The sequence below is a fragment of the Carassius carassius genome, chromosome 25 (assembly GCF_963082965.1).
Source record: "Carassius carassius chromosome 25, fCarCar2.1, whole genome shotgun sequence".
NCBI lineage: Eukaryota > Metazoa > Chordata > Actinopteri > Cypriniformes > Cyprinidae > Carassius > Carassius carassius.
This window is the reverse complement of record NC_081779.1, coordinates 13,344,939-13,359,344: the sequence shown is the minus strand read 5'-3', so window position 1 is coordinate 13,359,344 and position 14,406 is coordinate 13,344,939. Positions and strand designations below refer to the sequence as shown.

At 36.3% G+C, this 14,406-nt stretch overlaps 1 protein-coding gene across 1 annotated transcript in view; it reads left to right on the top strand.

The window, feature by feature from the left end:
* Positions 1-10,521, top strand: part of LOC132104231 (syndecan-3-like) — a 30,351-nt gene extending 19,830 nt beyond the window's left edge. The window contains exons 2-5 of the mRNA XM_059509546.1: positions 3,461-3,554; positions 5,118-5,815; positions 6,687-6,918; positions 10,172-10,521. Of these exons, the coding sequence (XP_059365529.1) occupies positions 3,461-3,554; positions 5,118-5,815; positions 6,687-6,918; positions 10,172-10,338 (1,191 nt within the window). The 3' untranslated portion in view covers positions 10,339-10,521. The remainder of the gene's footprint in view (positions 1-3,460; positions 3,555-5,117; positions 5,816-6,686; positions 6,919-10,171) is intronic.
* The last annotated feature ends 3,885 nt before the right edge of the window (positions 10,522-14,406 follow it).

Here is a 14,406-nt window from a genome sequence, read left to right as displayed (position 1 = left end):
AATATACCATGAAAGTGTTTCCATGGCGCCTTCTCAGCAGAAAGCTTTCCCCACATCACGCTTGGAAAACCCAAGCCAAAACTGCCTTAACTGCTCATCCAATCTAGCAAATTGTTTATTGTGAAGTTCAGATTTCTCTTCTAACACAGAAGGCACTGTTTTATGTTTGAGTAAAAAAAACTCTTACATGGAGCATGAATAATTTTTTTTATAGTACAGCATAGAACAGTATTTTCAACCATATATATTAATAAAAATAAAAAAAACGTAATTCACATACAAGTCATATTCATAGTTCATAAATAATAAATAATTCATAATATTCATAAAGTGTTCTTGTAGCTCAATTGGTAGATCATTGCCTTATCAAGCGCAAGGTTGGGGGTTCGATTCCCCGGGAACACATCATAGGTAAAAATTGATAGCCTGAATGCACTGTAAATAGCTTTGGATAAAAGCGTCTGCTAAATGCATACATTTAGTTTTAATTTAATTTTAAATTTAATTCATATTCATATACACTTATGTAATCTAACTTTGCCCTACAATAGTTTCTCATTTAATATCCTTTTTCTACTTTGTCACATTAATATGTCACATTACTGAAGGAAAGAGGGTTACTGTTGATTTTAAATTTAGTAGTTTATCTTTGTAAAATGTATAATAATTTGGCTATGTGCTGATAATTTGGTTTGTTGATTAAACCAGGGTTAGGTTTGTCACCTCATCAGAAATGCTGAATACTTGAATGTAATGGAGGAGCTCTTATACTGACCCACACAGCGTTTTACCCATATGGGCATCTGACATGGTCCTAATCCCATGGGATTATGGGATCACTTGCTGGTTGGATTAAGGATTGTCCCACAGAAACAGCTGCCCACTTCATACACGTTTATAAAATGCATTTCAAGAGACAAAGTTTAAACTTGAGGGTCAGATGTTTTATATGCGGAGGTGATGTAATGTTTAATTCTATATATTTTTTTATTGTTATGGCATATGTAGATGTGCATTCAGATATTTGTGTGTTTGATTCTCCTAATGAGGTCATCACCTAGTGACCAACTCACCTCTTAACTTTACTTACACAGTGATCTCTCTCTCTCTCACTCTCTCTCTCTCTTTCTCGCTCTCTCTTTCACACACTCTCTATCTCTCATCATCCTTGCAGCTGCTCCTCTGGAAAGAAGCTTGTACAGAACATCAAATTTGGCAGAGAAAGCGAGCACAATATATTTATAAATTTTAATGCATTATAGCTGCACAATTATACAAATAAAGGATCGAAATTGTGTTTACGGCTGCCATGATTACTGGTTACTGGAAAAGTTTTAATTACTTCATTCCATTATAATTCCATTGTAATTATTTAAAAAAATTGTAATACAAATTATGTTAATCAAAATCAAAAATCATGGTTGCAATATCAAAGAAAACGGACATTTCATAACAGTGTAACCCTACTGTGCTTATTTTATTTTTAGATTTTTGTCATTATGTGCAGCCAAACAGATGAAAGTTATATTTACATTTGACTCTAAAAAGGTTTTACCTACACCCCCTCTCTACACACACACACAAACTGTTTGTGAAAGAACCGTTGCTGTGCGAGCCAGTTCTACCCCTTAATCATATCGTAGACCAAATTACACCACAAACCAACCCCTCCATTACAGGGGAGGAAACCCAGACATCCACAAACACACAATATCCAAATATGCATACTGGCGTAGCTTTGCGTCTTGATTTTGCAGAGACATATGTGATTTGGAAAGGAGACCTGGAGCATGTATTTGAGTGTTGTACAGGTTGGAGAGGAAATCGCATTAGACTTGATTGCATTTGGTGAATGGCCTGTGGTTAATAGCAGTTCAGATTGAGGCACAGTGGGATCTGATTCCCTGGTGTTCACATGCACTTTGTGCTTAAAAAACGATCAGCACAAATCCATAGCACTATTTAGAACTGGTTTAGTTGATAAAATGCTAGAATAATAACTGGAATTGCTTCAGATTGCTAGTATGTGTTTGGCACTAGAAAGTCACAATAGTCTCATATATTTAGCTGGCAGTATAATATTTTGCATCATGAATATTGTGGTTATTTAAATGTCCTTTTATAAATGGGTTATGAAATGCCCTAAAGGTCCTCATGACTATATTTGATTATGAAAGCATCAAGACAGTTTCTGGTACAAACTTGATGCATTTTAAACTGTTTGTTTGCCTCAAAATGGTCACGAAAATATTTGGCATTTGCTAATACATTGACATATTTTAAAAACAAATGTTCCTTTTTTCATTAAAGAAAGCAAAACTTTTATTTAGGAAAGACGAATGGTACAAAAGAAAAGAAAACATTGTAATTATTTTTACAGTATTACATTTTTACTGTATTTTGGATCAAATTAATATGAGCGTAAGAGACTTTACATTAAAAAAACATTAAATAAAATCAAAGTGATTGCTGTTATAAATACATATTAAATATAATGTTAATGTGTTTGTATATATTTAAATGATTGCTGTGTATATGTGTATGTGCATATAAATAAAAATGATTATATAAAGAGCTCTGAAAAAAGTATGTAAAACTTTATAAAATGTTCTTAATCCATTTCAAAGCAAATACAAAAATATTGTGTATTAAATATATATGTACATATCTGCCCTGTTTGGGTGCATTAGTGAATGACACATGCTTACTGCACAAAACATGAATGCACATAAATAGACATTATGTGCGCAATATTTAATTAGATCAGGTACAGAACTGGGCACGGTTACAATAGTGTCTCTATATGTGAATGCTGATGACTGACAACATTTTGGGGCCAGTGTGTGTGTGTTTATAAGGGATTGCTGGGAGGGCATGGGGTCTGTTTATAGGTCTGAGTATTTATGGGGTGTTGCTGGAAAGGAGACCAACCAATCGTGAGAGTGGGGGGAAGGAAAGCCATCACAAGACTAAAGAATGATACAAAAGATGGGTGAAAGTGCTTTTACACCAATGGTTAGGTGTTACGTAACCTTGTTTTTGAAAGTGTCACTTTGAACACGGTGGCTGCTGACTACATGCATGCAATATTTTTAAAGGACATTTGTTGCCAGAAACAGCCTATAAGAGTTTAATGTTTGACGTAAACTGCAAAACTAGGGTTTTTATGGATTTGAGGACCACAGTTTTCTCATTTATGTGACACTGGGTCTGAGGAAGTCGAGAGCTCTTTTTCTGCTGGATTTTCATCCCTATTTAAGAAATTGGGTTAAAGGCAAGTGTTGCCCCTAGCAACAGGCCTCTCGATGAAACGGCTCCCCACGCTAGACCCCTTCACACTTACACATGAACACACTGACAGTGCTTCTGCTATTGTTTTTGAAATAATGTACTGTTAAATCATTTCACTTGTGTTAGATTTGCACAAATGTTTCTGAATGATTTTTCTCTTTGTTTTAAGGCACAGCGTCGCAAACCTCGTCCAAGTGATGATGAGAGTTCTGGAGATGGACTTTTAGACGATGAGGACTACTACTCTGGATCCGGTTCTGGCTGTGAGTTTGATATGTGATGTGTTTGTGTATGTGTAACTCACTTTTGTGTGAATCACTCATTAAGAGGTCACAGCTGCCTTGTTTAAACGTCCAGCCAGGGCTTCCAATCCCTTCACCAGCTGGTATAATTCTCACAACTCAACGCATTATCCCCCTCTTCATCTCTTGCTTCTCACTTTGCTCTCTCTCTCTCTCTCTGTCTCTTAGCCCCTCTGTCTCACATTCCTCCCACAACTTCATACATTTATTTTATCCTCTGCTAACTGAAGCCCACAGACTGACAGTAGAATACACCCTTCTTTTCTTGTAAATAAAGAGCACTTCTTCATATATTTGAACATGTGTGTGTGTGTGTGTGTGTGTCTTTGTGAGCGATCATCTTATCCTCAGTAATCAGATTACTGTAAATAAGATCATTTAATCAGCAGGAATCTGGGTGTGGGTTGCCAATATCCACTAGTTCTTGGGTATTTCTTTAGAGCACTTTTGGCCCTGTGGTCGTTTAGAAATGAAATTCTCTTCAAACATGCTTTTCACACACTATTTAATTTGGCCGCTAACATTATTGAACAGGGGACATAAATATCTCACAAGAGACTTCTGTGATTTTGTTAAAATTCGTTGTTGAATTTCCACCACAATGTCATTTCCATCACGTCTCAAGTGATTTATTGTGTTTAATACAATTCTGAAGTGACATTTTAAATGGAATAAACATGATTTTCACAGATAAAACTTTTTATATATCTTAAATTTAGACTTTTAAATAATATTTAATATTCTTTTTGTGTAGTTTTTGCAATGTATTGAAAAATCTAAAGATCTAATGTAAAAAGGGTAACATTTACATATTTTTCCCCCTTTAAACTTGCAACTTGTGGCAAAAATGACATCACAACTTGAAATAATAGTTTGTATAAAAGTTATACAATATAAATGAAAATTTTGATTATATAAATTAAACTATTTAACATTAAAGTAGTTTCAGATTATTTTACTCTGTTGAGATTTTAGATAATAGTTTTTCAAATATATTTTTTGCTATGATGGCCATAAATTAAGATTAAACATCAAGGTCATGGATAAACAAAAACTCTTCATAAAGCATTTGAAACATAAAACAGTAAAAAATAAAGGTAAAGTTTTTAAGACAATATTAATGTGGCCTTCATTTAATAAAAAGAAGCTAAAATCAGTTAGCTTTAATAAAGATCAACCCTTGGGACATAAGAATGTCTGCCGTTAAAGAACAATTGACTGTGTGTGTGTGTGTGTGTGTGTGTGTGTGTGTGTGTGTGTGTGCGCTTTACGAGCAGAGTCTGTGCTTGCTTTGTTCTTTGGTTCTAGTGTGTGTGCATGTGTTTTTTCTTACCAAGGTTATTGATATTTTATTCATGTGTTGCCATGGGGATGTTCACATTCCTGGGCTGACCAATCTAAAGGTTGCTTTGAAGCCTGGCAGACGCTTTTGTTAGGTATCATATGACACATTAACACAGTCTGGAATGGCTGTGAGTATTGATCTCCTTCACCCTGTCTCACCGTGTTTCTCTACGCCTCCAGTTCCAGATATGGATGTTAGACCTACTGCAGCAGGTGTGACTGTCATTACAGAAGAGACCCTTCCACTTTCTACCACACACTCCACTGGCCCCGCCCCCTCTGCCTCCCCCGCCGCAGAGCCAAGTAGCCCACCTCCACCTGAGGTAGAACGTGAAAGTGGCTTGGGACAAGATGTTAACGGAGAAAGCACATCGGAGACGGAGAGGCAGGAGTTTGAGGAAGAGAAAATGACACGGTCGAAGGAACAGGAAAGAGAACGGGAATCTGAGGTCAGAATAAGTTTGAATAAAGAGCAGGATGTAGAACAGGAACAAGAGAGGTCGAAAGCTACGGTTGCCCCCCGGCTGACTGATGTTCCTGTATTCTTCGTGGATACATCCGCCCCTCTGGGTGAGACTACAGTGGCCACTAGTGAACCGGAGGACATCGTCACCACAGAAGAAGAGGACGATATATACATTACTACAGAGCCCATCATGTTTGAGCCATCCAGCACACCGGGTACAACAGCAGATGACATCACAACCACTGAGGTCATCCCCACCACCGCTGAGTCCACCACTGCTAAGCCAACCAGACCACGTCCTGCCCCGACCACTCCGAGCACTGCCCCGGTGCGCCCCCGGAAACCACACACTACCCCGAGCAGAGCCGCCCCCACTGAGAGCAGCACTCGTTCAGTGATGACCACAACACAGGTTAGATAGTCCTCCTCAGTAGAGATAAATAAAATATAAATTAATAAAGAGTAATATTGTATGTAAGGATGCACCGACTTGAAAATGTTGGCCAATATAGATAAGCAAGTCATTATTTGTAATAAAAGAAAGATATAACATTTTTTATTATCTATATGTCTTAAAATAAAAACAAATAACTAAATAGTATTCCATGTAAGGATGCGTCATACTTTATATAAATTGAAGATATTTAAATTTAATGTTATTCCATATGGCTTAAATTAATGAATAAATATATAGATAAATAATATAAACTAACACATAAATAATATTCCAAGAGATGCATCAATAGGAAAATTCCGGCCAATGCATAGCAATTGAAAACCAAGAAATGGTAGCTATTAAAATGATCCTAATTAATTTAAGAATGATCTCATCTTAAAATAAAACCTAAAACACAAAAAAAATTAAATCATTAAATGCTTCATTTGAGTTTAGGCAGCACAACATTTAAAAATGTACAAACGGATATAAAAAATGGATATTTATTTTGAGAAAGATTACATTTATTTATGAGTGTTACAGTATTATTAAATTATTAGCGTTTAAAGATTGAGTGAGCATCGGATGTTGGCAAAGGCAGTCTAAATGTTAAAATAGTGGAAATGTGAAGTTAAATATCCATTGTTGACAGGTATTGGTACTATTTTTTATAAATATCTCACTTTGGCCAATAACCAATATGGTAATGTGCATCCCTAATTCCATTATTGTTTTTGGCAGGAATGATTTGCTCTGTTTGCTCTTATTCCCATTGTGATCGAATGCAGTGGCTTATATTTTGGTGGGTTATATTTTTTTTTCTTTCCTTTTTTTATTCCTCATTTAGACACAAACACCAGATGAAACTGTAAATAATGAAGTTGCAGGACCAGGTCCAACTGATGATTTTGAAATCCGCGAGAATGAAGGTCGCCAAGGCAATGAGGTCGGGACAGGCAGAGGGGCGACTGGCGTGGCAGGAGAACCAGATCTGACTGGTAACACAGTAGATGCTGCTGGAAGCTCAGCCGCTCAACTTCCACAGAAGAACATCCTCGAGAGGAAGGAAGTTTTGATAGGTGAGCGATGCCTGACATTCAGAACCACTTCTACAACCCACTTCAGTCTCTCTATTATTTATTTATTTATTTGGCTTCTGTTTTTCAACCTGTCTATCTATTTGTCTTTTATATGTATATCTTTTATTTTTGTACATGTTTTGTTTGTCTCCCTGTTGCTTATAAGATTTATAGACCACACCGAACTGAAAACCCTATAGGTTTTACTTCATGGCATTATTGTACAGATTAACATTTAAACTACTTTTCAAAAGTTTGTGAAATTTATTTAGTTTGTGCACCAAGCTGCATTTATTTGATAAAAAGAGAAGTAAACCGTAAAGTATACAGTAAAAACAGGAAATTGTGAAATATTGTTATTTAAAATAACCATTTCTATTTTAAAATGTTTTTTATTCATGTGATGGTAAAGATGAATGTTTCAGCAGCCATTACTCCAGATTCACGTGATCCTTCAGAAATCATTCCAATATGCTGATTTGGTATTCAAACAATAAACTTTATTATTATTATCAATCTTTTATCAATGAATTCTCAATGAAAACAGTTGTGATGTTGAATAATTTTGTTGAAACCTTGATTTTTCAGGATTCTGTGATGAAAAGAAAGTTCAAAAGGCCATCATTTATTTAAAATATAAATATTTTGTAACATTATAAATGTCTTTACTGTAACTTTTGACAATTCAATGCACCCTTGCTGAATAAAGTATTCATATAAGAAAAGAAAAACATCTTATTCCCCCATCTGACCCCAAACATTTGAAAAGTAATAAAATATATATAATATTGTTCAAGTTTCAAGCATGAAATAGCATTTCACAAAAGCTAGTCATTGGTTGTTAGCAATATTATTAGTGGGAGTATTTTGTTTGGAGTAACAGTTTAAAGGTGCCATCTGTCATGTCTGGCAAAAAAATCAAGTCATACTCCACATTCCATACCAGATGGGGGCAGTATGCCTCAATAAAGTGAATTGGTCTACTCTAGAGTAACAAACGAGAAACGGCATAGTCTCTATGCTCCGCCCCTACCTTCACAACAACCCTAGATCCATAGCCGAAGCCTAAGAGGACGTTTTACCTCCAGAGGAACGTTGGGTGATGTCAAGTGATTTTGAAACATGACATCTTCAAGCTACTCCCCTTCACCTTTACCAGTGAATATCTTCCTATTCTTTTTGTTCATATTACATTGAGTTGTATATACACATTATTTGAATTAAATTAATTTGACAGAAAGCATTCTGTCAATATCATTGGTCAACATCAGACAGCTGATGTTGACCAAGCTAGCGCCAACCAATGTAACCAGAGCTGCCAACTCTCAAGCATTCACCGTGAGACACACGCAATTGACTCTTTTCACACGCTTTCACGCCACACATCAATTTTGTCACGCACAGAAAAACCACGAAGCAAAGAGGACACGGAGACCAACAGACTAGACAGAGCAGGTTAGTTATGATATAAAAAAATATCAGATTCTGTCAATTTTATTACGCAATTCAAACAATACCGTTTTGGCACTTGTAAATGTTACTCGGCAGATCCCTAGCGCACGTGAACCAATCATCTCTACTATAGTAACAAACGCAGCTACGGTTAGCCTTCGATACATTTCTATGTTATAACTTCCCGAAAAAAATACGCAAACATATAAAACAAACTTCTAGCGAAATACTAACAGCATCTTACTTACCAATCCAAAAGAAATGTTGCAAGTTCGGAGTCGAACCTCATTTCTTTCAAGTCCATCAGTTTTCTCCAGCGATGGAAAGCAGTGCCAATGTTTACTCTGGTTCGGCTCCTTTTCTTATCGGATTTGATTTGTGATTCCGAGCGCGGGTGTTTCCCTGTAGCGAGTGGTGGTGGTAGGGGTCTCTTGCCAAGGGCTTCAGCCATCCTTCCGCTCTCTTCCCTGAACTGAAATGAAGTAGTGGGCTGTACTACTTCGATTGACATCAGGTTCAAGTACGCCCACAAGCCGTGCGAGTTATTCGTGTATTGCAGGTTGGCTGGTGGTTATGTTGCCCGCATACCGCCTCCCATGGCCGAAACTGGTATTACGACACCTGTAGGGCCGGGGCTAGTAATGCTAATGCTAATTAAGGTTGATATCTCTGCAGCACTATAACTTGACATTTTTTTTAATGACATCATCGCCCTTATTTCTTCTCATTCTTTTGATGCATGTAGGTCATTTTTTGGATATTTTACCTCAATTTTTACACATGGCACCTTTGAAGAACAGTTAAACCAAAAATGATTCGTTTTTTTTTTTTTTGCTGTACTATCCCTTTAATAACAGCTTTGCTCTTAAGATCTCAAGCAAGAGCCTCCTGTGGGTTTTACTCTATCTCTCTGTGGAGAAGACGGTCTTTTTTCCTTGTTTACATTCAGCTTCTCCTTGTTTGTTTTGCTGCCTCTCTGTCTCCATCTCCCCTCTCGTTTCTCTCTGTCATCTGATATGCTGTCTCTCTCTTCTCAGCCATTCTGATTGGAGGACTGTTTGCCTTTGTAATTGCAGACTTCCTGGTCATAGGTAAAGATGTAGGAGTCACAGGTTATAGCGTGAAATTAGTTGGATTTTAGCTCGTATTTTGCATTTTCGCAGTTCAGCTTTAGTTTAGAGAGACTCAAAACTCTCCCTGCCTTTAATTAAATGTGTTTTGTGTTTGTCTGTCTCTATTTCTCTGTCTTTTTGTTGGTTCAGTTTTAATCATCCAGAGAAAACATCAATGAAACTGATATCAATTGTTTCAGAAGACTCCATTTGTAGTTGGGCTTATTGTAAGCATTGCATCCCCTAAATTCTGATTGATTTACAATGAAAGGGGGGTCAATGTCAATGTAAATATCAAGGCATTTAATAAATGTTTTATATTTATTCATTTATATTAAAAAAATGCAGTTTATACATAGTGTTTTTAATTTCTAAATTAAACTTGTATTGATTTATAAATATTTGTATAAATTACAAATAGTATTCTGTTATTATTTCTTAGGAAAAATAAACAGTGAAGCTTAATATATTATATAATTTAGTCCGAAACCATATAAAAAGATATGACTTGATTTAAAAAGTGATTGAAATTCATTTTCTTTATCTTGAACCCTCTTTTTGTCATTGACCCAGAGACATTTACACATTTATTTATGGATGTGGAAGAGAACATTATTGTTGCTGAAGTGTTCATAATGATTTGAATTTGAAATGCTGTAAGTAATCAGTGTCTCTTGTTCTTTCTCCAGCTGTGATTGTCGGAGGTGTAGTCGGAGCACTCTTTGCAGCATTCCTCGTAATGTTACTCGTCTACCGGATGAAAAAGAAAGATGAAGGCAGCTACACATTGGAGGAGCCTAAACAAGCCACCGTCACCTACCAGAAACCAGACAAGCAGGAAGAATTCTACGCCTAACATCCATACGTACAACCTGCTTTATCTCTCCAACCTTGTCCCGTCTCTATCTGACCCCCTCCCCCCTTCCCTTTCTTTTGATATCACCCCTTTTCCTTAGATCCCTTTCTTCCCTCGTTTCCCCATGAGAGTGCCTCTCATTCCACGGACTTTGAACTTTCTTTTCCAAAAAAAAAAAGAAAACCTGAAAAAGATAAATGTAGAAAAAATGGAATATGTTGTGGGTGGGGCCAGAGAGGCTGGGAACACAGAGAAGAAAAACTTTTTTAAGAACATGTTATTATTGATATGTTTAGGATTGTTGTTCTACGAAATTATGACCTGAATCTTTTTTTGTAAAGACACTGCGTTTCAGATGTGTTTAATGCACAACATTATGAGATTAAAAAAAAACAGCATGAAAAAATGATGGAGAGGAAAAGAACACAGTTGGGGTCATGGAGGGATTGTGAAAGTCAGGTGAAAGGGAGAAAAAGGAGGAGAAATAAGAGTTGCATGGCAGAAGTAGAGGGGGAATTTGGAGTCCATACTCAAATTGCTCTTCAGTCACCAAGGTCAGTGATCCAACATTGTGTGGTGCCTTCCATTTCCCTGGTGCTAGAAACAGAACTTGAGCAGAGCGAGGGTGTGTGCTTGCGCATATGTGTGCGATTGTATGTCTAAGGTGCCCTTGTGACCCCAGCCTAGACTCACACACACACGCACAGGTGCACACATTCGGCCCGACTCCCTCTGCTGGAGAGAGCGTGTGTCAACACGACGGGACCGTCCGATCGGAGCAGGGAGCCCGAAACATGTACACAGCACATTAAAAACACTGAAGATTTGCTGTGAGGGAGCGCATGCATAGAATCAGAGGACACCACTCTCCTCTGCTCTGTATAAAGATTTTAGTAATCATTAGTAATAATCAATTATATATATAAGCAGCTCTGGATGGAAGGAAAATGGTGATCATAATATTCGTAGTGAAGGATATTATCTATTTAGCTGTGCAGTAAGGTTTTATCAGTGTAAATATCAACACAACTTTTTATTTTTGTCAAGCTTTGAACCATGCTACTGTTGTAAAAATTTAACTCACAGAGACATATGCTATCGATATACAATTTGTTGTCAGTTTAACCTGGAGAAATGCTGAAACCTTTGCTCAGGTTTAGTATTTTACCGTAGTTAGTCAAGCGTCTGGTTTTTGTTTTGAAAGCACAAGGTTAGTGTCTCATGGCCACATTCACTCGCAAACGGAGAAATTTCCACTCACATACATGCCACACAACAACCCTGATGAACGGTCATGCTCAAAGACGGATGTTGTAGGAATGTGTTGATGAAGAACTTTTGGGACATTATTGCTGTGGGTGTGTGAACGTAAACTTAATGGTTTGGAAGAAAAATAGCTTGTTTAACATAATGATATCTGAGCTGAAAGCCTTTAAGCAGTGCGATTTCAGTGATGGTCAAAATTACTGTCACTTTTTCCTGTTTTCTTTGATATTTATATGTCGGGATACATTTAATTCATAAAAAACGAAATGACTAGAAATGCATGAATTAGCAATAACAAGCTATCAACAACAGACTCTGTGGTTTACATGCTCAGAATGTATGTGACATGTCATGTGGTGTGATGTTAGTGTTACTCGCAGCTGTAGCACAAGATGTTAGCAAACCGCTAAAATGACAACAACTTGTCTGAAACACATATCATTTTAAATATCTGAAAATGTTAATGTACTATATCAAATCTGGGACGGCTTGGGCACAATATCAGCACTCCGTCCCCAAAATTTCCTTTTTATATCTACAGTAATAGAGACTTCTACCCACCCGCATTTATAAACATATCACTGAGGGTAAAGCTGCCATAACACTGAAACATGACATCAACTAACGCTTCCTGGTATATCACAAATCATGCGTTTAGAATGCATGGTGATTCATTTTTATGTGACAAATCTACACTCGATATTCAATATTCGACCGAATGCGTGTACTAGAGCACATTCAAGATGCCACAATGTTCTCTATGGAATATTTTAGGCAAGTGGGGGAAATCTTGAGACCCATACGGGGTGGTTGTATTTCAGTCTTAAGATTGTAATGTCACACCTGTGCAACAGTACCTGTAGCTTGAATATTGTACTCTGTATGATCATGTCCTGACAGTGTGCGTATGTATGTCTGAAAAATGGCTTGTTTTAATGCGTTTCTAAATGTGTTTCACTCCCCGATAGTTCTTCCGTTGTGGGGACATATTCTGTTCTCCCTGCACTTAAATTGCTATGTGACACTGACTGCACAAACACACAGAACATGTTACATAGCCTCACAGCCTCTGCCTTATTAATATGACCTAGATTAATTTCCAACCCATGACAGTACATCTTTAATTAAATGACTATAGTAAAGGCCAGTCTCCTGGACACTGAATAAAAGTTACAGACCGATTTTTATTATTAATATTATTTTTTTTACTGATTTTCACATTTTTTACTTTGTTTTCTGTTCTTTAAAGTTCATTCTACTGAGCAAGTACACCATTCAGTAGATATCTATATAGCAACAATGCCATTGCACCACACTATGTTCACATGTAAAATAAAGACTTGTAAATGTTTGCAAAATTATGCCACTTTTTACATAAAACAATGAGAAACATGAAACATTTTAAGCTTGAGACTTAGACGTAGACTAAAACAACGATGACAATTTGCAACTGATCTCAAATGAAAAAATATATATATACTGCAAAAACTATGCAATTATTAGTATTTATAATTATTGAGAAAATTATAATGCATATGTTTTAATTAGATTATTTTGTCAAAAAATTATATAAATGGTCATTAAAAAGTGAAATAAATTAACATTCATAAAAATTAAAAACTTCTCATTAGTTCAGGATTTGTCTTCAGTTGTGTCCAAGAGACTGGCTTTAACAATCAATACTCAAAACCTCAGCAATCATTAGTGTCTAATTGGAATATTGACCTTAAAATAATAATCAATTGCTTACATGCTAAACATATAGTTGCAAGCCTACAATTAGTATGTGAAATTCAGGTATTAAGACATTATGATTGTTTAACTTTTTTTGTACAAATAAAAAAGCTGCTGGAGGTTTAATATTTTGAGCATTCTCAGCTTTCACCCCACCACTCCTACAATCTAATCTTGTTAGCAACACATTCACGTGTCCTGGTGAAGCCCCCACCTCCCAACAACAAACATGCACCTGTCCATTGGGGAACATCTGGAGGTCACTGTGTGTTAATGTTATTGACATCAGTGGAACTTTGAGTTTGCATTGCTGTCTTTTCTACGCATTTTTACCTGTAACCTCTCACTCTTTCTATTCATAGTCAAATATGAGGCAGGCCTTCCTGTGTCTGTGTGCCAATCACAGACCAGCATGGTCCTGGTCTGAGGGTTGCCCAGCGTGGTTTTATACATGCACATTTTTTTTAAAGAACTTATGTTTTTCTTTGTTTTTCTTTTGTATTTTTTCTCATTGGTTGATTTGTGTATAAAAAGGCAAAGTTCTGTCACTAATATGCCACTCTATTCTAAATAAAACCTGATTGTTATCTCTGTAGCTGCTGTGATTTATTTGGTTAAAAGCCTGAAGTTGGCTATGTTGGAATGACAGTACTATACTATTATTACTATAATTGCAGTATACTAAGTACTTAGAATTTTGCATCCTACAATGCAGTGTGATTGACATAGTTAATTTACTGTCAAGTATAAACTAGAAGCAATATCAGGCACAATTTTAACAGTATTAATTGATCAGACTATCAGGAGTTTTACACAAAGGTAGAGTGCAAAAATATGCAAAGTAAACTCTTATTTATGAAAGAATAAATGAATAACACTTGCTGAATGGGGTGATTTTGAGACAGGGTTTTTAACTAAAACTACCTGGCTAGCTGACAAGGCAAGATTTCTCATTTTTATTTAGTTTAACTTGAACTAAAATAATTCTCTATGTAGACTATAATAGTACTTCAATGATATACTAAAGTAACACTGGAATATACCCATAGCTGCAAACCTATTTTTTAT